The following is a 25600-nucleotide window of genomic DNA, read 5'->3' on the forward strand; positions in this document are numbered from 1 at the left end:
ACGAGTTGATTTTCAACAAGTTAATGCTCTATGAGAATTTGCTCCGTTTTGTTGAATCTAAACGTTGCGGTGGCGTAGTTTTAAAAACAAGAAACCAGCTAAATGCCAGCTCCTCACTACTTTCGAATCTAATAATGACCGATGATGCCGCCAGCGAGGGTGTAAATCGCACTTTTAATGTAATGGTAATCCCTTAATGCCTCGATGATTGTTTACACCCCATTTACAGCAATTTTGCTTATTGACCGTAATATGACCGCAATACTCTATGGTCTTAGTGAAAGCTAATTTCCACAATTTGGAAGTGTTGATGAATTGCTAAACAAAAATATCAACGTTTTTAACTGTCAAAATGACAGAAACCATTGGAACTTCTTAATCACTCTATAATATACTTTTCCTCGCGAAAGGAATTTCCACCATTTGAAAGTGTTGATGAAGGGCTAAACCTTGCTTAACTGTCAAACTGACAGTAACTATCGAAACGTACTAATCAGCTAGAAAACACTCTATAATAAACATTTCCTCGTGAAAGTTAATTTCCACAATTTGAAAGTGTTGATGAATTGCTATACCTTACTCAACAGAAATATAAACATTGTTTGACATTTGCAACTGTCAAACTGACAAGAACTATCGAAACGTTTAAATGAGCTAGAAAACACTCTATAATAAACATTTCTTCACGAAAGTTAATTTCCACAATTTGAAAGTGTTGATAAATTGCTAAACCTTACTCAACAGAAATGTAAATATTGTTTGACATTTTCAACTGTCAAACTGACAGGAACCATTGAAAAGTCTCAATCAACTAGAAAATACTCTATAGTTAATTTCCACAATTTGAAAGTGTTGATGAAGGACTAAACCTTGCTGAACAGAAATGTCAACACAGTTTGACATTATCAACTGTCAAACTGACAGAAACTATCGAAACGTCTTAATCAGCTAGAAAACACTTTATAATAAACATTTCTTCACGAAAGTTAATTTCCACAATTTGAAAGTGTTGATGAATTGCTAAACCTTACTCAACAGAAATATCAACACAGTTTGATATTTTTAACTGTCAAACTGACAGGAACTATCGAAACGTCTTAATAAGCTAGAAAACACTATAATAAACATTTCTTCACGAAAGTTAATTTCCTTAATTTGGAAGTGTTGACGAATTGCTAAATCTTACTCAACAGAAATGTCAACATAGTTTAGCTTTTTTAACTGTCAAACTGACAGGAACTATCGAAAAGTATTAATCAGCTAGAAAACACCTATAATAAACATTTCTTCGCGTAAGTTCATTTTCACATTTTGGAAGTTATGATGAATTTTGATGACATTTTCAACTGTCAAACTGACAGGAACCATTGAAAAGTCTCAATCAACTAGAAAATACTCTATAGTTAATTTCCACAATTTGAAAGTGTTGATGAAGGACTAAACCTTGCTGAACAGAAATGTCAACACAGTTTGACATTATCAACTGTCAAACTGACAGAAACTATCGAAACGTCTTAATCAGCTAGAAAACACTCTATAATAAACATTTCTTCTCGAAAGTTAATTTCCTCAATTTGAAAGTGTTGATGAATTCCTAAACCTTATTCAACAGAAATGTTAACACAGTTTGATATTTTTAACTGTCAAATTGACATAAACCATTGGAACTTCCTTATCAGCTAAAAAACACTCTATAAAAAACATGTTTGTATATTCATTAATTCGCTTTAAAGATAAAATTACCTTTAGGTAATCTTTAACCATATTTTGTACAAAAATATGAGCTTGTAATTGAAAAAAATATCAAGGAATTTCGAATGCTTTAATCCTTATTTTATCCAGTCAAATATGAACTCTATATTCCATATAATTTTAAACTTTAAATCCTCTCTACTTTTCACACAATCCCCTTTAGTAGTTTTATTATTCCGATAATTAACTATTCTCAAGAAACATCAAAATAAAAGATTTTCCATTAATATACACCAACTTTTAATCCACAATAAAATTAACTACTTACAATGTCAAAACTTTGAATTCTTCCACATCCAACCATTATACTCAGAATCACTCAACCCAGGAAGATGAGTCGAGATGAGGATGAGAATCAGAGGATGGTATATTGGAGATTCTCCGGTCCAGTTGTACGTTTCATTAATTATTCAAACAGATTAAAACTTAATAATTTAATTAAACAACAGAGAACAAAAAATGAAAGTTATAGACCACACCGAGAATACCTTGATACTGCAGACTAACTTTTTTCCATATAAATCCACTCTAGTGTCTAGTAGAATCCTGGGAATGTCCGTTTCCGGTCCGTCTAACCTTCCTTCGAGAAATATTAAGTATCAAAATGAGATAAAAAGGGATGGAGAAGTTTTAAGACAAAGTTTGTTTATATTCCAATGAAATACCAAAAGTTAAAGTGTAAATTTGCAGTGGAATGAAGGGCAGGTGGAAAGTTTAATTTTAATTTTAAAATAAAAGCTAATGATTAAGGAAATTAAGGACTTTGGTGTACTCTGTTTTGGTTTTGGTTTTGCTCCATCGAAGGAGACATTAGATGGAACAAACAAAAAACTAATATAACTGATTTAATCCTTTGATTCGTTTTTCAATAATATTTTAAAATGTTTCAATAATTAAATACCTGAAATAATTAAATTCTGATTTATGTTTTTTTTTTCTCTCTTTTTCAGCACTGGCACTTTTTGAACATGTTAATCTAGTTTATGGAACAATTAGTGAATTTTGTACACCATCCGGATGTCCGGATATGACTGGGCCTGGCAATAGGTAAGGATAATTTGTTTCGGATGGGGGGGGGGTGATATAAATGTTTAATTAATCTATGTTTATTATTTTTGTTGGTCTTCTTTTTATATTCATCTCTAAATCCAATTTGTTTAAATTAATTATAGTTGCATATGCTCTATAGCTGAAGTGCAGTTGTTTCATATTTAGAAACGGGTGTTTTTAGAGGTATAGAAGTTTGAGTTGGCAGCACTATTTTAACTGGCGGCCATTTTATAAGCTGTCAAGTGATTTATTTTTAACTTTGTTTGACATTCCAATATGAATAGACTAACGCCTAAACAAAGCTACCAAACTGTGAGGATTTATTTTAAAAACCTTGGTCTTGCTTGAGCCTTGAGTGAGATCGTGCCACATCATACATACATCCGTATTATATGAAAAGATGTGTGAAATAGCGAAAACGATTGACCACTTGAATGACAATATTTGGCTCGTGTTAAAAAGTCATTACAAAGCTCTAGATAAGACTACGTCCAAGTCAACCCTGGCGGTCATATGTCAGAAATTATATTTACCTTTGTTTTATTCCACTTCAAAGTTCTATACCTTTTAAAAAAAAAACACCCTTTCGTATCTTTATGTTTCGGTTATGTCACATCTGTTTTGACAACCAATCCAACAACACAGAGAATCATAAAGCATAAGCAATAACAAAAGCAAAAACATAAACAGAAAAACAAAAAAGTTTGGTATTATTTTGCATCATAAATTCAATCGAAAAGTAGGTCCTGACCGTTGGGGTTTTTGTGGTTTACAACCCACCACCATCAGGCTATGGATCAGGCCATTGGACAGTGATGTTTCATGGATCATAATGATGATTTGGATTCCCAACTTAGTCAGGAAAATATTATAGGGATTATAGAATTCGCCTTGTGTTTGGAATTATTACAATTTATGGGCTTCTGCGGTAGATGGATAGATGAATGAAGGAAAAATGTGAAACTGGTGTTGTGGTTTGGTTTAGTTTGGTTTCTGGTAAAGAGTTTTATGGAAAATTACTCTCATAATTTCTGTATTTATGATATGCTTTTTGAATTGATTATTATATTAGAAAATTGAATACACAGAAAAAGGTTAAGCTTTGTAGGAAGGGCACACACGGTCCACATGAACCAGATTCACCGAAGGCTTTAACAATTCAAAATATTTTCATGATATTTTAAATAAATTCTTCTCAAAAAAAAAAGTGGATTCGGAAGCACTGAAATGATGCAAATTAGCTTTTTTGACATTTTAGATCAGAATGTAACTGTCAAAAAGTATTAGTGGTTGGTATATATGACGACGTTCAGACTTATACGAAAATGTAAACGAATTCAGGGTCAATTGTATTTAAATTAGATTGATTACTCACATGGGGTCATTTGACAGGTTAGACACTTCTTAGATTTTAACTTCTGTGGCATTTGAAATATAAAAATAATTATCAAAAAGCACTTAAGTAATCAGTTCTTTGACAACAAAGTATTTTCTAGAAAGAACTTTTGTGCAATATGATAATATGAATGCATTCATTGTTGATGGAATTTCATTTATTTTCATAGAATTATTTGACGCACGGGATACTTTTTATTTGACATATCAAAATATCTTGAAGAAATTCTGAAGAAATTAAAGTCTTAAATTACTTAAAAAAGGCTTTATTTGAAAACATCATTTCTAACTTCTGCGACATTTCAAATGTTAAACTGATGCTTCAAAAACAAAACACTTTTCGATTCGGTGACAGAGATTTATTCATGCCGATGTTCATATTAAAATGAAAAGTGAAATCATTCAGGGTTTATAAGTTTGACTATTCTGATTATTTGACAGATGTTTTTATAGACGACCGACAATGTTCAGATCCATACGAAAATGTAAACGAATTCAGGGTCAATTTTAATTAAATTAGTTTGATTATTCACATGGGGTCATTTGACAGATTGGAAACTTTTCATTACACTTTTTATTTAATAAAATTTAAAATTATTTTTTATCACAAAAAACATTTTACCTTTTAACTTTTTTGGCATTTGAAATGTAAAAATAACTGTCAAAAAGCACTTAAGTAATCCGTTCGTTGGCAGCAAAGTATTTTCTTAGAAGACTTTTAGTTCGATATGATAATATGTTGGTTGGATTTCATTTATTTTTATGGAAACTTTTTATTTATGAATTCAAAATCTCTTGAAAAAAGTTCAAAAGAATTCTTAAATTACTTAAAAAGAAGGTTTCTTTGGAAGCACTTCATACACGCCAAATAGTAATACCAAAATGAGAAAGGGAATGCATTCAGTGTAGCTTGGATATTAATGAGTTTGATTATTCACATTATTTGACAGCTATTTCGTAGATGGCAATGTTCAGATCCATATGAAAATAAAATTACATTCAGAGTCGCTTGGATTTAATTATTAGTTTGGTTATTCGTATGGACTCATTTGACAGATAAAATCCTTTTTATTTAACTTACCCTTAAGATGTCTTTGAAGCTAAACACTTTAAAATTTAATCATTCTTATTTATAGATTAATTAAATAAAAACAAGTTAAAAGCATTTAAAATAATTTATTCTTTTCTTTTTTTATTACAGAACGTACTTATGGTTCGATGAAAAGGGTAAAAAGACCCGTGTTGCTGCGCCTCAATATATCGACTATGTCATGACATTTACCCAAAAGACAGTCAGTGACGAGTTAATATTCCCAACCAAATACGCCAACGAATTCCCAAATTCGTTCGAATCGATCGCCCGTAAAATTCTACGCTTGCAATTTCATGTGATAGCTCATCTATATGCGGCGCATTTCCGAGAAATCGCCCTCCTAGGATTACACACACATTTAAATTTAACCTTTGCCCATTTGACGGCCCTGCACAGGCGCTTTAACCTAATCGATGAGAAGGAAACAGATGTGCTGCGTGATCTCGAAGTGGCGTTGCGCCTAACCGATGACGGAAGCAATTCCAGCGAAACAGCCTCCATACAGACGGGTTCGTCTGCGGTGACGGGCGGCGGTGGAGCAATGTCGTCTGCGGCGAAAGCAACAGCGTCAGTGCATGCGGGTACAGCTGTCACAACGATGACAGGCACTGTCACTGGTGCCAGTGAGGATGTCAATTTATTGCAGTCGGGTCGTCTCATTGATGGTGATGCGATGGCGCAGCCCATTTGCACGCAGCCCGAAGCTAAGAGAGGTCTGAACAGTGAGCAGTCAGATATTCGAGGCGGTGCTGGGGGCGGTGGTGGACTGATGGGCGGGATCCTGGGGGACTTCAATACAAGTGAATTCGGTGATATGCGAACGGGCGGTGGAACTAGTGGCTACTGCATCGGCGGTAGCACAGCAAAAAGCAGCCATATTGGCTTTAATAATAATCATCACAACGGTAGCACACACAATATGTTGCAATGCAATAGCAGTAGTAATAACAGTAGTAATAATTCTCCTACCCCTCAACAACACACTTCACATACAACAACTGCATAGTTTTTGCAACTTACCCTACTACCATAACAAATATTATGGCAACCACCAAAAGATGGCGTTGTTTTGCACTCTCTTACTATTATTTCTGTTTTTATTTCTATATTTTAAAAGAGAACAATTTAATTGTTAAAATATTTGTCGTAAATGTAAACAAAAACACATACACAAAAATAAAATACACAACCACACACCACAATTTGAAAATTATCTAAAGTTTATTTTTTCAAAAAAAAAAAACAAAATAAAACAAAAGAAATTAAATTAACAAAAAAAAACTATAAATAAAAATCGTTAAAACCACATTTGTATTTGCTGAAAAAAAAAACAAAAAGATAAAAAGTGTTTGCGTTTTTAATTTAACACTTTAATTTTAAAGAAAGTAAAAACAAACAACAAAACCTATTAATTAATAAAAGTTCATCCAAGACTTTTATTTGTAAAATAATGTAATTTATATTTTTTGATGATAAAAATAAAAATAAACCTAAAAAAGGAACAAATCTTTTAGTGAATTAATAAAACAAACAAACAAAACAAAAAAACACATGAGAACAAACAAATTAAATTAAATTGTTATCAAACGCAAGGAAGTTAATAAAAAAAAAACAAATAATTTTATGTAAAAAACAAAAAGCAAAAAATCTATTATATATATACAATATATTAACAAATTGAAGTTGTTTAAATAAACAAAATGCCGTAGCATCAGTTAAAAATGCTATATTTAAATTTGAAGCAAAACAAGGTTAAATAGAATTAACAAACAAAAAAACACACAACTCTTCTTTATGTAGCCTTAAAAACAAAAATATATGTAAAAATAATAAAAAAAAAACAAAAAATAAAAAATATATTTATATTCACAAAAGAAGGATAAAAAAACAACTGGAAACTAAATAACAACAACAAAACAAAAGTGATTTATTTTTTCTCTCTCTCTTTCCTTTAAACTTTAAACCAAATACTATACAATTTGTAATTCTTAATTGTGTTTTTTTAGTTTATATTTATAAATAAATATATATTTAATTTTTATGTGAAGCTGGAAATAAAAATATTTGTTTATTTTATTTTTATTCAAATAGAAGATTGGTTTTTTAAATTATTGCTGATAAAAATTTAAAAAAAAATATATACTAAATGTTTATTTGTAAAAAATAAAATTAAAAAATAATTTTTTGTTTTATGCAAGAGTGCGTTTGTGTTTGATTTGTTAATTTGTAAATTAAGTGAAACACAAAAATAATAAAAATAGAATGTTATAAAATTACTTTTTTTTATATAAGGAACTAATATTATTTAATTATATTAAAAAAATGAAAAAAAAAAAAAAACAAAAAAAGAAACAATTTAAAGTGATCTTAATATAAGAAAAAAAAAGGAACAAGAAAACATAGTTTTTTGTTATTAAATTTAATATTATTTCTCTCTCTTCTATAAAAAACAAAAACAAAACAAACAAAACTTATAAAATACACAACTGAAAATGAACCACTGGCATTTTTTTATTTAATTTTTATTTTTGGTTTTCATACGTTTTTAGGTTTATCATTTCTTTTTTTTCGTCATGGAAAGTTAAATCTGAGAATTTGGGAAACTAATTTAGAAAACTTAACGATGGCATTTTTTTTTGATTATAAATCTCCAAAATATAATAAATTGTGAAAATCAGAAACATCACCCATTTTTCTTAAGGGCCGACATATTTTTTTTTATAGTTCATTTTTTAACAAATTAGAGCTTCATATACGAAAGATTGATGCAATGAGATGAATTCCAATTTATTTGGTTCTTTTGCAAATCGAAACAATCGGCAGGTTCAGAATACATAGGGGACTTGAAAAGTAAGCAAGTTTCTAGTATCTGATTGGACAGCTGTCAAAAAATTGCCTTCCAATAAACGCAACTTTATTGGAAAGTTGACTGCAAAGTTAGTAAAGAAAATCCTCCTAACTATCAAGTCAAGTAAACTTATGTCAAAATGGCAATTGTGTCATGTTTTTTCATTCAACTGAAACCTGAACTTTATTACTCTATGATTTATTTATTTTCTTATTATTTTCTCCACAACTTCATTTATTGCTTTCTGTAAAAAGGTTTCTTGTTAATTTGGAAAAGAAATAAGTAATATTTCTCTACAATACAAAATACAAATCGTAATGGACTTGTAGCTTTCGTGAGGTGTGTTTTGTAGACAATAATTTAGTTGGTACTTTTTGTACTATCAACTTAAAGTAGAAGTTTGCGAAGTAAAGCGAAGTAAAGTTTCCTTAGTCCAAATGTACGTTCAAATAATGAAGTTGACTGCAAACGAAGTATCTTATGTTGTCTGAACCAGCCCAATGAATTTGAAGTTGGATTTATTTCCCTAATCCATTTTGCATACTTTAATGCTGACTGTCTAATGTCAAACATATTCAATTTTGACTACTCATGGCGTTCCAATTTTATCCGTTCCAATATAGCATCATTTAAAAAATTACTGCAAATAAGACGCTAGTTATATCTATCGTTAATTTTCCATTTTGCATACTTTAATGCTGACTGTCTAATGTCAAACATATTCAATTTTGACTACTCATGGCGTTCCAATTTTATCCGTTCCAATATAGCATCATTTAAAAAATTACTGCAAATAAGACGCTAGTTATATCTATCGTTAATTTTCATCATTGAAAACAACAGGTCGTTTATAGCAACCATTAAAAATTTCTGTCATTGAAAAAAAAAATCCTGATTGAAATCCACCGACAAATTTTTACTGACGGAAATCTGTCAGTGGAATTTTTTGAAATTGGAATAAAAATCAGTGGATGAATTCATTTCACTTTTGAACATAAAAGTATCAGCTGTTCAGGAAAATGAATTTCCGTCTGGAAAATAGAAAAACGCATTTTAAGAGAAAAATAACTGTGCAATTACACTTTTTTTTAAATTCTTTGAGTGATTTCCGATCGATCGATATATAATTATCATTTCTAATCAAAGGGAAACATCTTCAAATATCGATTCAAACATTTTTCCGGATTGATTCAACATCAACAGCAAAAAAGAACACAAATTGCAGACTGTTTCAATTTTCGATGATGGATCTTACTGCTGGCTTTAACTAAATTAAAGTTTCACGGCCTTGGAAGTTCCCCAAGAACTTTGCAAATTTCAAGCTTTTGGAACGTATAAGGCCCAGTTATAGATTTCATTTTTTTTTACTATTCAAATCGAGCATTGGAATTTTTGACAGGTGTCGAATATAGCGATCATTCAAAACGTATGAAAAAAGCATTGTTCAGATTGAAATTGAGCATATTGGGTTTGAGGCTATACTTGAAAGCGAAACCAATAAGTGTGCATTGTGAATACAAAGAAAATAAAACGACGCCTCAAGTGGAACGATTTTGTTCCAAATGAAAGCAATTTCATTATTGAGAACAATAATTGACCTAAGGGCCCAGTTGAAGCTATATTTGGTTTTCATCATTGAAACCAATCTTTGAAATTTTTTTGACAGGCCGTTTATAGCTAATATAATCAATTTCGGACATTGAAACAAATTTCCTGATATCCACATACAAATTTTTACTGACAGAAATCTATCAGTGGAATTTTGTGAAATTGGAATAAAAATCAGTGGATGGATTCATTTCACTTTTGAACATAAAAGTATCAGCTGTTCAGGAAAATGAATTTCCGTCTGGAAAATAGAAAAACGCATTTTAAGAGAAAAATAAATGCGCATTTACACTTTTTTTTCTCAACAAAAATTTTTTGTGTTATTTCCGATCGATCGATCTTTAATTTTCATTTCTAATCAAAGGGAAACATCGTTAAATATCGATTCAAACATTTTTCCGGATTTATTTCAATAATAGCTGAAACTGGCGCCTAAATTAACAGCAAAAATGAACACAAATTGAAGACTGTTTCAATTTTCAATGATGGATCTTGATGCTGACTGTAAGTAAATTTAAACACTTAAACAAGTTTCACGGAGTTGATAAGTTTTACATTTACCGAAATCTGAATTTTCGTGGTTTCTTCGAATTTCAAACCAATATTTTTTTATCGAAAATGATAGATCCATACAAACTTTGCAAATTTTAAGCTTTTGCAACTTTTTCGGGCCAGTTATAGATTTCTTTGGATGCTTTCTTTCTTTTCGACAGGTGTCAAACATAGCGATCATTCACAACGTATGTCATTGAAAAGAAAAATTTGTCCAGATTGAAATTGAAAGCGAAGCCATTAAGTGTGTATTGTGTAAACAAAGCAAATGAAATGCCCGCCGCCGCCTCAAGTGGAACGATTTTGTTCCAAATGAAAGCAAATTCATTATTGAAAACAATAATTGACCTAAGGACCCAGTTGTAGCTATATTTGGTTTAATCATTGAAACCAATCTTTGAAATTTTTTTGACAGGCCGTTTATAGCTTATATGAACAATTTCTGACATTGAAACAAATTTCCTGATATCCACATACAAATTTTTACTGACAGAAATCTGTCAGTGGAATTTTGTGAAATTGGAATAAAAATCAGTGGATGGATTCATTTTACTTTTGAATATAAAAGTGTCAACTGTGCAGGAAAATATAAAAATACATTTTCATCGAAAAATAACTGCAAAATTTAATTTTTTTTCTCAAAAAAGATTCTTTGTGTGACTTCCGATCGGTCAGAATATTGTACATGTATGTACATAATTTGTATTTCTAATCAAGGGGAAACGCAGTCAAATATTAATTTAAAAGATTACGGAAAAAATGCATTATATTTGAAAGTTAAATTTACTTCTTAAATCCATTTAGGCGTCAGTAATAGCTATCATTGAAATCGATCCGGACAAATTTTTTAATCGATATTTGACGGTGTTTCGCTTTGATTAGAAATGAAAATTATATACTGATCAATCGAAAATCACACAAAGAATTTTTCTTGGGAAAAAAGTGTAGCTGCGCATTTATTTTTCTCTTGAAATATATTTTTTTATTTTCCGGACAGAAATTCATTTTCCTTCGGTTCAGCTGATCCTTTTATATTTAAAAGTGAAACGAATCGTTCCACTGATTTGGATTCCGATTTCACATAATTCCAATGACAGATTTCTGTCAGGAAAAATTTTTCGGTGGATTTCAATCAGGAAATTTTTAAGGATAGCTATAAACGACCTCTCAAAACAATTCCAATATTTGTGTTCAATTATGAAAACCAATGATAGCTATATTTGGCGCCTTATAATATTTTAATGCTGACTGTCAAATGTCAAACATATTCATTTTTGACTTACTAATGGCTTTTCAATTTTGTCTGTTCTGATATGGCATCATTTAAAAAATTACCGTCAGTAAATCAGCAGCAAAAAGAACAAAAATTTCTTTGTTTGAGAAACGAAGATCGTGTTAATTAAACGCCTCGAATTTATTGACGTAAATTAGTTAAAAATTGCCGAATGTTTCAATTTTCAATAAAGGATCGTACTGCTAGCTATATCTAAATGAAGCAACTTGGTCAAATAGGCTCACGGCCTTAAAAGTTCTGTCTTTTACCGAATATTGAGTTTTCTTGCTCTCTTCGAATTTCAAGACCGTATGAATGAATGAAATATCCCCAAGAACTTTTCAATTTCAAGCTTTTGGAACTTTTAAGGGCCAGTTATTGTTTTCATTCAACTCAATAATTGAAATTTTTGACAGGTGTCGAATATAGCGATCATTCAAATTATGAAATTAAGCAAAAAAGTATGTATTCTATATATTATAAGGCAAACGAAACGCGTCAAGTAGAACGATTTTGTTCCGAAAGTGATTTTATCATTGAAACCAAAAAATGAACTAAGGGCCTTGCATTTTTTTGACAGGTCGTTTAAAGCTATCATTTAAAATTTCTGTCACAGGACAATAGTTTTGTAACTGGAATTGAAAATGTTTGAGGTTAGATGTTTTCATTGAAAGCAAAACTGACAGATGGAAATAAGAATATAAATAAAATGGAACGCTTTCACATTTAAAAAGAAAGGTTCTGCATTTTATAAAAGAGATCTTCATCTATAGCTTTAGTTTCCAAATATAATTAACATTTTGACTTTCTCATTTGCTTTTAAGGGGCCAGTTATAGCTATCAGTAAAATTTGAAACAGGAGGAATCTGAGATGTTTTACTAATGAGATTTTATAGCAATCACTAAATTTACGTCATTACTCGTAAATGTTGTTTTCTTTCGATCATAACATCGAGCTTCACTCCTCAGACAAGTTTTGGTCTGTTCTTTTTACCAGTAAAATGTTTGATGATGTGATCAGAACAGTAATAATTGGAACACCAACAGTAAAACGAAATGGAATTTTGTTTAGCTTTTGGCAGTCAGCTGTTCAGTTAAATGAAATGTCATCATTAAAAAAATAAACCTTTAAATGCATTGTATCTTTTTGAAAAAATACTTGAATATAGGCTTCATCTTATTGCATCAATCTTTTGCTAAAAACAAACGTTTTACTGATAGCTATAACCGGTCCCTAAATATCAAAACTAATTTTTTAATGATGCAAATAATAATAGTTGTGTATAAAACTGTCCCTTTACTGTACTCTAGTTTTATGGAGTTAGTCAAAGCTTTAATAGGTCTTCATCATTGGAATTCAGTGAATATTTCTTTTCATTAAAAAAAAGCCCTTATTGAAATCCACCATACATTTTTTTTCTGACAGTAATATGTCATTGGAATTGTGTGAAATCGGAACCCAAATCAGTGGAACGATTCGTTTCATAATAAAATCATTTGTTCAAGATAATGAAAAATAAATGTATAGTTTTACTCGAATTATTTCCAATCGATCAATACATAATTTACATTTTTGATCAAAAAGGCACCACATTCAATAAAATATTAATAAAAACAATGACAAATTTCTGTCAGAGAAAATTTTCCAATGGACTTAAATTAAAAAAAGTTTTTCCAGTGATCAAAATTAGCGATCTGTCAAAAACAAATTCCAATGATGAAATGATAAATGATAGCTAATCATTACCTCCCCTTAGAGTTGTTCGTTATAAATTCTCAAATTGTACCTGTCATCGGGAATCGCAAGAATAATTTACAAACTTCTGTCAGACAAAATTTTCCAATGGATTTAAATCAGGAAAAGTTTTTCCAGTAATCGAAATCACCGATCTGTCAAAAACAAATTCCAATGATGAAGTGATAAATGATATTTAGCAATAGCTGCTCCCCTAGAACTCGTCATTATAAATTTTCAATTTCAACCTGTCATCGGGAATCGCAAGAATACTTTACTCAATTGAAATGTGTCTGCTAACGTGAATAATATCCAAAAGTGAATAACATTTTCCCTCTAAGTTGAGTTCTAATAATTAAATTTTGATAATGTTTTTCATGTTCCAAAGTTTCTGAGTATCAATCAATAAAGAAATTAACTCAGTCTTGATTTCAAATTCAAAAAAATAACGTCTGATCTACTCGAAAAGTTACCGACGGACTTACTCCTAATTCTATGCAATGTTCATTTGTCTAAAAACAACACTAACTTGTCAGATTTTTAAAGTCAAGTTGACTTTTTAAAAAAGTGTTGTTCACAAGTTTGAATTTGGAAAAATCTTTACAATATGAAAAAGAGAAACATAATACTTTTCATTATAATCGGTAGTATTCTGCAATGAATTTAGGATAACATTTAAAAATATAAATGGTTAAATCATAACATCTGTTTGACTTTGTGAATAAATAAGTACATAAATGTCAGCGTTTATTGGGATTCTGGATTTTCCAATTCAAAATCATCTCATTTCTTCCCTCCAAATAAACAATAAACGTAGAACAACATATGTACGTATTTTTCAAAAAGAATTTTGCTCTCCATGTTAGATTTTTTGATTTGAATTTTTAAAATAATATTTTTTCAAACTAATTTCAACTTTACAGTTTGGTACGTCAAAACGTTAGGTTATAAAAATGCCAACTTCATTTTTCACCAAGCTGTTAAACGAAGTGCAAAGTTTTCAGTTCCATAATATGATTTCTTGGAGTTTTCGGACCATTTACTGAATTGAATGGTAACAAATTTATCATTTATGTAAACATTTTCACGATACATTTGAATTTTTGGTGCAAAAGTTGAGTTCTCTTGACATTATTTTTTAAAATTGTTTATTTATTTATTTGTTCACTACTAAACCACTGATATTTCATTTTAAAAATATTTCCTTGTTAAAACAAAGTGAATACAACTACATAATGTGACCAATCAAATTGTTTATAAATTATTTTTAACGCTTTAAACATTTTCAATCATATATATTTGTATATAAAAAAACAAAAACTTAATTGAATATTTAATTAGAATCCTGTTAATAATTTATTATTTTACTGTATAGCTACATATAAATTTAAAGAAAACAAATCTATATAAAATTGTCTATAGTAATTTACAAAAACAAAAATAAAATTAAAAAAGAAAATGTATAAGATTTATAAAATAAAAAAACAAAAAAATAATAATCTATACTTAAGTGATACAAAAACAAATGAAAATAAAAAAAAAAACAACACAAAGAGAAAACAATATACAATAAAATAAAAAAATAATAAAAAAAATCATTAAAATTAAATAAATAAAAAAAATAATAATAATTTATTGTTTGTCTTATTTTATTTGCTTCCATCAACTGTCATTTCATTTTCAATTTTATTTATTTTTCCATACAGAATGTCTGCGAGCGAAAGGTAGGTAAGTTTTTGATAGTCACCAAGCCACCACACATTACACCAATTGAAAAAGAATTAAACAAATAAATATTAAAACTTAACAAAAAAATCGCCTCACATTCATCTGCTTATTTTTGTTTATCAATCAAAAATCTTTAAAATGTATTTTACGGTACATAAAAATATCAATATCAAGTCTTCAAGTCAAAATAAAACCAAAAAATTAAAGAAAATATTTTAAAAAAATATTAAAACAACTGAATACATGAATTCCTATAACAAGAAAAACAAACACAAAATAAAATAAATTATTATTATAAATAAAGTCAAATAAATTAACTTAGAATTTCAAGCGATTTGAATAAAAGCTTACATTAAACACAAAACAAACAAAAATAAAAGTATTATTACCTTATCCAAAGAGTTTCACATAAAACAAAATAAAACACAAAATAAACATTTATCCATACTAAATTAAAAAATAAAAGAATAAAAACGAAACAACTGAAAATGTTGAACGATAATAAAACAGAATGAACGCTTTAAAATTGACTCAATATATTTATTTACATAATAAGACTTTTCATAAGAATTCCAAAGTTGTTACGTGTAGACTGTGACTTGTGACTTAACAGCCAGTTTACACCATAGGAAGATGCATGTCAAACAGTACGTAGTCGCCATTTTTGTTTTGAATTTGAAATCAGATCAAAGTGTCAAATATGTTGAAGCAACATTTGTTTTATACTAAAGTTGTAAAAGTAAGCAGCTTAATTTTCAGACTTAAGTTTGTATTGTAACTTTCTATGATAGCCCGCCAATTAGGAGCTCCAAAAGTTCAAATACCTGGAAATTCAGTGAATTCAGTTTCTAACGTCAACGGAATCACGCATATTGGTATTACATAATTAAAATCTAGGAAATGTTCCCATTAGATTGATAAGTTGCAGCGGCACAATTTATTCCAGGCTCGAGTTCGCTAATAATATTGGCATTATCAGGAGAATAAATTAAGATATATGTAATTGATAACAACGTAAGTATGAAGACGAAAGTACAAAAGATGAGTTATCTTAAGGTTTTTGAAGAAAGGACCACCAAAAATCAATCTGAAAAAAACTATCATTTGATAGCTAAAACTTTGAGATTTTTAAATATGAACATTAAACTTTCACCTTAAACGTCAGCTAGGGACTAAATTGGGCAACAATGAGTTTGGTAAGCATATTTAAAGACCGTTATGACGTACTTCAAAATATAGTTCGATCCTTTTCTTTTCCAAACTTTTAAGTATGTTCGAAATTTGATAAAATATAATAGTACTACAGAAATGTTGGCTTGGTTTCGTAAGTTTTTGACATTCAGAAAAACTATGTGGAAGATACAAAGATTAAAAAAGGAGAGTAACAAAAAAACATGAAAACGGTGGTGACAAGACAATTTAAAGCTAACTTGCTTAGGCAAGAAAATAACAGGGAGTAAGGGGCCACTTATAGCTATGATTGAAATCCATTTGGAAAAATTTTTGAATAGATATTTGACGGTGTTTTCCTTTGATTGGAAATGAAAATTATATACTGATCGATCTGAAATCAGAAAAAGAATTTTCTTTGAGAAAAAAAAATTATTACGCATTTATTTTTATCTAAAAATGTATTTTTTTATTTTCCGGAGGGAATATTTTCTGTCAGTTAACATTTCCAAGACCTCATGCATGACATTTCAACGCACTTACAATCATGACACGAGTAGTATTCAAAAGACAAAAAAACTTTTATTTAGAAGGCAAAATAATAAATGCGATGTTCAAATGGTAGACATGTGTATTCAAGAGGACACAAGCTTTTCTCAAAACCCACCTCTGTCTATCAACTCCTACTCTCACCTCCCTTTGGTGAACATCGGGTGCCTAGTACCTCAACTGAAGATTGGGTTCCAACCCCAGTGGAAAGTTGTTGGGGCCAGCAAACGAGTGAGAGGTGTTTTCACTCCTTATCCAGACAGCAGCGGAGGAATTTCCTAGATGGAATCAACGGTGGCGTCTACAGTTCCAGTAAGGTTGAACTACTTAGTGAACACCTTATAGGGCTTCTTTGACTTATTCGGAGCCCAGGCCTATATGGAGCGGTTTTATCCGGCTCCCCATCCTTGGAGTGCCGTCGGGGCGACTTCCTGGCCACGTAAAAAAATCAAAGTTGCGAATCAACAACAAGCTTGGGATACGAACGGATTTACTGTTGACATCCTACGGAAAAAAATTAAGGACAACGAACTTTGGATATGCACGTGGAATGTTAGGTCCCTTTACAGACCACGTGCTGCCGAAGAATTAGGGCAGGTCCAGGAAATACGATGAGATGGGCCGGGCAAAAAGAGGATGAAAAACTGCTATATTTATTATGGTTACTGCTACCACGAAAACCAACAGCGCTTATTTGGATGCGGCTTTGTCATTGGAGCCAGACTTAAGCAAGAAGTCTTGAGCTATAGGTGCATCAATGAGCGCCTAATGACCATCCGCATCAAGGCTAAATTCGGCATTTGCTAAGGGGCGAAACGTCATGGTAGCCAGTAAGCGTTTTTCACACCTCAACATCCACAAAGGAACTTGGAGTTCTCCAGATCAATCTACCGTCAACCATATTGCGATCTACGCTAGACACGCTTCCAGTATCTTGGATGTCCGAACTTTCCAAAGAGCTAACATCGACTCGGACCACTACCTCGTTGCAGCCAAGGTAGCATTTCGGGTTTCCAGACACAAGGCAAAACAGGGAGGTGCTGGGATAAGGTACAACGTCGAACGGCTACAATCGCAAGAGATCGCCAAATACTTTTCCGACCGAGTTACAAGTTACCTCTCTCGAAGTTCTCTGCCGCCAACACAATGTATCGAAAACCAGTGGCAACATTGCCAAGATGCAATCAGAGAAGCTGCCTCTGAAGTGCTGGGTTTCAAACAGCCTCCAACAAGGAACCCCTGGTTTGATAAGGAATGTCGGCAGGCAAATTGCAGCCAAACAACAGGCACGCAAAGCGGCGCTGCATAAGAGTACGAGAGCTGCTCATGAGCTTTATGAGCAGAAGAGGAACACCGACTTCTCAGAACGAAAAAGTGAGTTCGTGAGAAGCGTCCGGTCGAAGATGTTGCGAGGTTTAAAAGCAGGAATGAAGTTCAAAAGTTTTATGAACAAGCGAAACGAAATTCAAAGGTCATAAACCTAGAACCGAAGGCTGCAAAGACGAAAGTGGAAACATCATAGTGGAACCGTAGCCAATGCTGAGGATATGGAAAGACCACTTCGGAAGACTGTATAACGGGGACGACAAACCGAATTCGGCTGTCAGGCAGGATGATAAATTCAACAGAGACGACAAAAGCCAACAATCCCGTCCTCCCGACTTAGACGAAGAAAAGATTGTCATATCTAAGCTAAAGCCTAATAAAGCCGCTGGAGCGGATGGCTTGAATGCATATCTCTTTAAAGCAGGTGGAGATAAGTTGGTTAGGAGCATGCACCAACTTATCTGTAAGATATGGTCGGGAGAAAGCATGCCCGATTAATTGAACCTCAGTATTGTTTGCCCTATCCTGAAAAAAGGAGAATCTCGAAACTGCAACAACTATAGAGGAATCAGTCTACTTAACATCACCTATAAAATCTTCTCTGCCGTATTATGTGAACGTCTAAAACCCATCGTCTACAACCATATCCTTATCAGTTCGGTCTTAGACCAGGAAAGTCCACAGTCAATCAAATATTCACATTACGTCAGATCCTGGAAAAAAACCCAAGAACACCAAATCGACACCCACCATCTTTTAATCGATTTCAAGGCCGCATATGACAGCATCTACAGGGACGAGCTGTATAGAGCCATGTCTAGTTTTGGCATCCCTGCCAAACTCGTCCGTTTGTGCAGGATGGCCATGGAGAATTCACGCTTCTCCATAAAGGTTGGAAACAACATAACAGAACCTTTCAATGTCAAAAAAGGTTTAAGACAAGGTGATGCGCTGCCATGTGATTTTTTAACATCGTGCTTGAAAGAATAGTGCAGAGCTCACACGTCAACACTAGAGGCACTATCTTTCAAAAGTCTGTCCAATTACTGGCATATGCTGATGACATTGACATAATCGGAAGAACTCAGCGTGATGTCAATGGGGCTTTTGTGAGTATTGAGGCAGAGGCAAAAAAAATGGGTTTAACGGTTAATGAGGGAAAAACAAAGTACATGCTGTCGTCAAGACAACACCGACGTCTTGGTCAAAACGTCACCATCGACAGACGTAACTTTGAGATAGTCAAGGACTTCGTCTACCTAGGCTCCTCTGTAAACGGACAAAACAACACCAGATCAAACGCAGAATAACTCTTGCTAACCTCTGTTTCTTTGGACTAAGAAAGCAATTGAGTTGTAAAGTCCTCTCTCGAGGGACCAAAGTGTTGCTATATAAAACCCTTATCATCCCCGTCCTGCTATACGTTGCTGAAGCATGGACTTCACAAAAGCGGATGAAAGCACCTTAGGTCGGTTCGAGAGAAACGTTCTTCGTGCGATCTACGGTCCCGTATGCATCGAAGGGGAGTGGAGGAGAAGATGGAACGACGAGCTGTACGGGCTGTACAGCTACGTAGATTTAGCCAGAAGGATAAAAGTCCAACGACTGAGATGGCTGGGTCACGTAGAGCGCATGGAAACCAATGCTCCAGCTCGGAAAGTTTTTGAATCCACGCCTACAGGACAGCGCAGTAGAGTAAGACTACAAGAAAAGTGACCAAAAGAAAGTGACCTCACCCAACTTGGAGCGCGAAACTGGAGCTATCTAGCTAGGATGCGAGCCAAATGGTGAAGTTTTTTGGGTGAGGCCCTAGTTCACACAGGACTGTATAGCACCACCTTAAGTAAGTAAGTAAAATAATAAATTGCAAAGCTAATTCAATTGCTAAGTTGAGAAAGAAGTGATGTAGTGAAATGTGTTTATATTTAATTCTCCTACTGATTGAGAAAATTCTCAGAAATCATAATTATATAAACCGCCCAACAAACTCCAATATAAATTGTGTCTTTCAGCTTCAAGAGGAGTTTTAATAATTATTTTCTGTGATTTAACAGTTGAGAATGTCAAACTGTGTTGGTAATTCTGTTAAATAAAGTTTTACAATTCATCATGGATCGTTTAACCCCAGAATAACGTTTCAAAATTTGAAACAAAAACTTGAGGTGTTGTTAAATTCAAAGAAACTCGTCAGGTTACCTTCGTCAATAAGCAAAATTGCCCAATCACAATTATATCCGTTGAAGTTGACGTTTTCGATCGGCTTACATGCTGGGGACATCATAAGTCGTTATTTCTTTCGAAATGAGGAAGCAGCTAACGTTAAATACAATAACTAACCTGCAAATGAGAAACTTCCTAATCAATTGAAGCCAATAGCTACACAAAAATGTAGTGAAAAATTGAATAAACTATGTGACTCATAGTTGCGGTGGATAAATCCTTGAAATTATTTTACAGATTTTAATAATAAAAAAGTCATTCCAACAAAATTTCTGTTTTGCATTATTATTTAAAACTCTCAAGCTCTGAAAAAATCATCTTATTAAATTCCTGTATGGTTTTATTTCATGCGTGAAATCAATAATTTTTTACTCTTTTATAAAGTAAATAATTTGAATTTTTGTAGGCCTTTTGAAAAAGTTATATTAAAATCTAAGTCCATTTTTTACACTACATGCTATTTGCTGAATACGTCCATTCCATTGTCGATAATGCAGTAAAATCGTCATTTTAACAACCCGAAGTTAGTAACACTTCTACTCCCACTGACATTTCCCCCACTCCAACAAGAAAGAAAAAGCAAGAGAAACACCAACCAACTGCAACTGACTGAAAAATCGCCACTCCACTTCCACTCGCACTCAGTGAAAAATTCCAATCAGAAACAAAAAGATACGCATTCGCGAATTTCTTTTCGTCCGCTTGCTCGTTCACCCAAACTGCTACTGCAATAAATTTCCCTCGTACAATATTTCCACAAAATCTTTTACTCTCCTTAATTTTATTTCATAATCTATTTATTAATCTGTGAATAAAATTTAATTAAAAAAGAATGTCAAGTGCTCAATAAAAATAAAATAGTGATTGTCCACCTTGAAACGATTTTTGAAAGAAAGATAAGAAGAAAAAGGAAGGAAATTCCTTTCAATTTAAACTAAAAAAGAAAAAAATAGTGCTTTCTCTTTTCAATTCCATATCCAAGTCCATTAAAAGCTGCTTAGTTAGAGTGAGTGCGCGCATGTAATCGAATTTGGGACAACGAACAACAAAAATATGTAAACATAATTCCGTCGACGTCAAAATATACCCATTTGTTTGTCTCTGTTACTCAACTGGTTGTATCGGGTGTATGGATGGATGAGTGAAAAGCACCGAGGGTGCTCCGCTTCGCTTCGCTCCTTACTTACTAAGTGACAATTCCAATTTTTGTTTTGAATTAAAAAAAAAGAAACAAATTACAAAACTTATTGGGAAATCACCCAAAAAGGAACCTTGAATTCCTGATACTTAATTTAGATTCTATCAGACGCCTTGGTCTTTATCTTATTTCCATTTCGATTGTCTCTTGTGTCTTGTCTCGGCTGCGTTGTGTTCTTGTGTGTGCCTGTGATTTAAATCGAATTATTCTCTGCCCGTCCTCGGTACTCCTAGAAATTTTCTTTCTTCTCGGTTTGTCAGCATATTTTGTGTGTGTGAAAAATGGATGACTTGGGAGCTGAACATTTGAGTGAACTTTCGGTTAGTGATAAAAATATCAAGCCCCTTGAAAAAACCAGAAATTCAGATCCAATTCCATCCGCAACGGCATCGGCAACACTTCGGGCTGCTTTCTTAGAGCAAAAATGCGATAATAGTGATGCGACAGCCAAGCCTGTGGCCACTCCTCGTAATCGTCACAAGGACCGGGCCATTTTGGGCAGTCACATTTACCACAACCATCACAACGAGGCAGACGAGGAGGAGACATCGCTCGCCTCGTCTTCCGATGGACGAGAAAAAACCGATGCGACTCCGGAGAATGTGAAAAAAATCGATGATGTCATTCAGCAGCAGCAGGTAAAGTCCACTAGCACCACAGCACCAACTGCAACTGCAATCACAACAACGACGACAACAGCAATGCCAGCAGCTTCTCCAAATAAGAAAAATGAGAATCACTCGTCGGCGGCGGCAACGGCAGCTGCCGATGTGACTACTGCTGCTGTTGCTGCTTCCATAACCGGAATGACAATAAATGACGAACAACAAAGCCAAACGACGCCAAATTCCACGATCGCCGATGACGATGAGTCATCTGCGTCGTCGGCCACGGCCAAGCAACAATGCCTGGCATTTACAATCGATTTTGGAGATGATTCCGTCAAAGACTCGAGCTCGTCGGTGGCGGCGGCAGCCAAGTACAAGAGTATGGTGGAGCGATTTCAGAATCGGCATCGGCGGGGGGCGTCCATGTCGAAGTTGGAAGGTGCCGAGGCAACACCACCCTCCGCTTTGGAACCTCCAACACCTACAGCACCTCCACGCAGCCCTCGTGCACCTCAGGAAGTCGCCCCTGCCGCAGCTCCCGATACCACAGTAAAGGTTAAAATGCGTGCACGTGATAGAAGCACTTCCAGAGTAAAGGACGCCACAAAGAGGCACAGTTGGTCGCCGCGTTCAAGTACAACAGAGCCGCCGCAGCATCATCCCACAAACCACAACCATCCCAGACCGGCAATTCCACACAAAACTCCCAACACAGTTGCGCCTGCGACAACGAAAAAGGTCAAAACCAAGCCCTCGAATCTCACGCTGAACTCCCAACCAGAGCCACCTCGAAGGGAGAAGACTGCTTCCAACAAACCGTTTACTCCACGGTCGACTGCAATGCAAATGGCTCTGCAGAAGATTGACTTTTTATGTCCACAGCCCCCTCTGGACGACTATCACCACAACATGGCACTGAACGACAACGTAAGTGAGGCTGGAACGTACACCCTGGACGGCGATAACTACACCGAAGAGCAGAAGGATCTGATGAACATCGATAAAACAACCACAACCAGTTCCGAGGTGTCTTCTTCAGGGAATCATATGCATCAACGTCCCAAGGACCTTCCACTTCGGAATAGTCTCCATACGGGCTTGCAGGGAAGACGACGGAATAATGTACTCGAGGTGAACTTCTATCACGACACAACGACGACGCCGTACAAACCTCCAACCAACAAGACATCGTATCTGGAAAAGATCAAGTCTCGAGTGAGAAACATCACGGTCAAGCCCCAACAGACACAGCCGCAGAATCATCACCAACAGGAACAACACAAACTCAAGGAAGCTTCTCCACCAGATCCAGATGTTGGAACCTTCACCAGCGTGACAACGAGTGGAGTTCTCGCCAAAAAGACCACACTGGACTCTCATCCAAAACTCACACGGCGCAGTAGCTTGTCCACATCGCAAATCGATAGCTCCGAATACGTTAGCACCGAAGCGAAGCTCAAGTCCAACTCGGGAGCCGCCTACAACGGAGGTTACACCGACCATCAAAAATCCGGCTACCGCTTGAATGTCTTCACCACACAAACCGACGCCCAGGTGCTGTCTGCAATAGAATCCCCCGAATCTCCAGTGAGCAAGCACTCCGACACGGGTGGTCTGAAGACTGCCCAGACGAAGAACGACTGGATTCAAGAATGGGCGAGGAATGCCCGTGCGAGGAGTGTTGCCTCGGTAATCAAGGGATCGCCCGTCAAACAGTCTAACCAACAACAATATGACATCATGTCGAGGAGTTACAACTGTGGCGCGCCCGAGGAGGACCCCCCAACCGATGACAGCATGATATATCGGAACAAGAATATGGATCGATTCCGGATGGGGGATTTCGATTACGCCTCGGATCCGAACGTCTCCGCCCAGCGACCGCCAAAGTCGCCCACAAAGATACCCTCGCCAATGCACTCGATTGGACGGGCAAGGAGCGCCAGTCATACAAGAGCTTCCTTACAGAACATCATACAGGACGATCCCAATAACACGGACTTGTATCTGCAGAAAACCGCCGCGGCAATATCGAATCTACAGCAAACACTCTCGCGGAAGAACTCAATAAAATCTCCACCATCCTCCAGAGATTCACCGAAGAAAGTTCCAAATCGCCACCAGTACTACTCCGCCGATGAGTACAGTCCCCAGCATAGCATCGAGGCTAAGCTGCTCCTAACTAATCCCCTGAATAAACGGGGAACGCCTGGCAACAACCTTATGACAAATAGCTACCACGAACAACTTGTACTGGATGTGAAAATTCCACGAGCACGAAAGAACTCCTACGACGCCCAAGCACTAACTGTGTCACCTGCACGACGACAACACCAGCCGCCCTTGCTGACAAACAAACAGTATTATGGCATCGATCAAACTAGGGGAGTCGTCGTGGAGCCAACATCGATTAAACAACAACAGCAGCAGCAGTTGTCTCCACTGCGAAGGTCAAGTTCCTTCTCCACAAAGTGTAGAGCCACCACGACAGCACATCATCAGCAGCAGCAACAGCAACACCATCAAAAGAGACCTAATGTCAATAACTTGTACACCCCACCGACAGTGCGGCACAATTATATTGGAGGACAGCAACAGCCAGTATCAGCAATCAAAAAGTCAGCCAGTAGCACCACATTCAGACATGTCTATAGCGACTATGACGATAATGTGGCCTACTACATCAACGACGAAGACGACTTGGTCGATGTAGAGTACTACGGGTCATCGGACGACGACATCCATTCGCCCCATGAAGACTACGAAGACTACAACGACGATCTGGTGGTCTCGGAGGAGGTGCACACGAACGACGTGCCTTTGACCAACACCAGATACAACAAAGCGTTGCTGATGCGAATCGAGAGGAGCAAACAGAAGGTTGCCGGTACAACTGTCGGTCACGGAGTTGCCAAACCGAATCTCCTATCTTCGGCTGGAGTTGCAGCATGCCCCAATACTCCAGAGCTACCGAGACGCACCATCAAGAGTGCACCACGCTCCTCGATGCGACAGTCGATGCCACGTGATTCAAGTTTGAACCGCTTGGCTGGACACATACCTAATTCGCTAGCATCGGCGAAGAAACAAATTCTCCAAACAGCCAACGCCGTTGTAGGGCACTCAGCTACAGCGGCCGCAACAAATCCATCATCGTCATCAATTGAAAATGCTAATTCCAAGCGCATCCAACCAAAGTACATGGATATATCTAAATATAAACCAGCACAAGGCAATAATTTCCTGCGAAAGAACGATGCCAAGAGCACCCTGAAGCCGGAGATAAGACGCAGTCCCAGCAGCGCATCCATGGGTTTGTCTAGGACGGATGCAACTCGAGCATCCAATAGGAGTGTCAAATCGGCCACATCTGGACGGGGGACATCTGCTTCAGCGGCGTGGAGAGATACTTCTGGTAAGAGACTTTTTTTTTGTATTTTGTTTTATTAAACTTGCATTATGTGGTTTTGTGTTTTTGTCTGTTTATGGATGTTT

At 34.9% G+C, this 25600-nt stretch overlaps 2 protein-coding genes and 1 long non-coding RNA gene across 7 annotated transcripts in view; all 3 read left to right on the plus strand.

Annotated features, from left to right (window-relative positions):
• The window catches only part of LOC129940402 (MOB kinase activator-like 2), a 393909-nt gene extending 387130 nt beyond the window's left edge, over positions 1-6779 (plus strand). For both annotated transcript variants that reach the window (XM_056048723.1, XM_056048722.1), the window contains 2 exons: positions 2703-2799; positions 5399-6779. In XM_056048723.1, the coding sequence (XP_055904698.1) occupies positions 2703-2799; positions 5399-6296 (995 nt within the window). In that variant the 3' untranslated portion in view covers positions 6297-6779. The remainder of the gene's footprint in view (positions 1-2702; positions 2800-5398) is intronic.
• Positions 6780-8821: 2042 nt separating this feature from the next.
• LOC129940411 (uncharacterized) lies at positions 8822-15564 on the plus strand. The gene is made up of 2 exons (XR_008780679.1): positions 8822-9537; positions 10460-15564. It is a non-coding gene; the product is annotated as an uncharacterized LOC129940411 (long non-coding RNA).
• A 5257-nt stretch (positions 15565-20821) lies between these two features.
• Positions 20822-25600, plus strand: part of LOC129940399 (uncharacterized) — a 66106-nt gene continuing 61327 nt past the window's right edge. Inside the window, exon 1 of one of the 4 annotated variants that reach the window (XM_056048718.1) lies at positions 20822-25520. In XM_056048718.1, coding sequence (XP_055904693.1) covers positions 21779-25520 — 3742 coding nt within the window. In that variant the 5' untranslated portion in view covers positions 20822-21778. The remainder of the gene's footprint in view (positions 25521-25600) is intronic. The other 3 variants (XM_056048719.1, XM_056048717.1, XR_008780677.1) reach the window with 3 other exon arrangements.

Source organism: Eupeodes corollae, chromosome 1 (assembly GCF_945859685.1).
Source record: "Eupeodes corollae chromosome 1, idEupCoro1.1, whole genome shotgun sequence".
In the NCBI taxonomy this organism is placed as follows: Eukaryota; Metazoa; Arthropoda; class Insecta; order Diptera; family Syrphidae; genus Eupeodes; species Eupeodes corollae.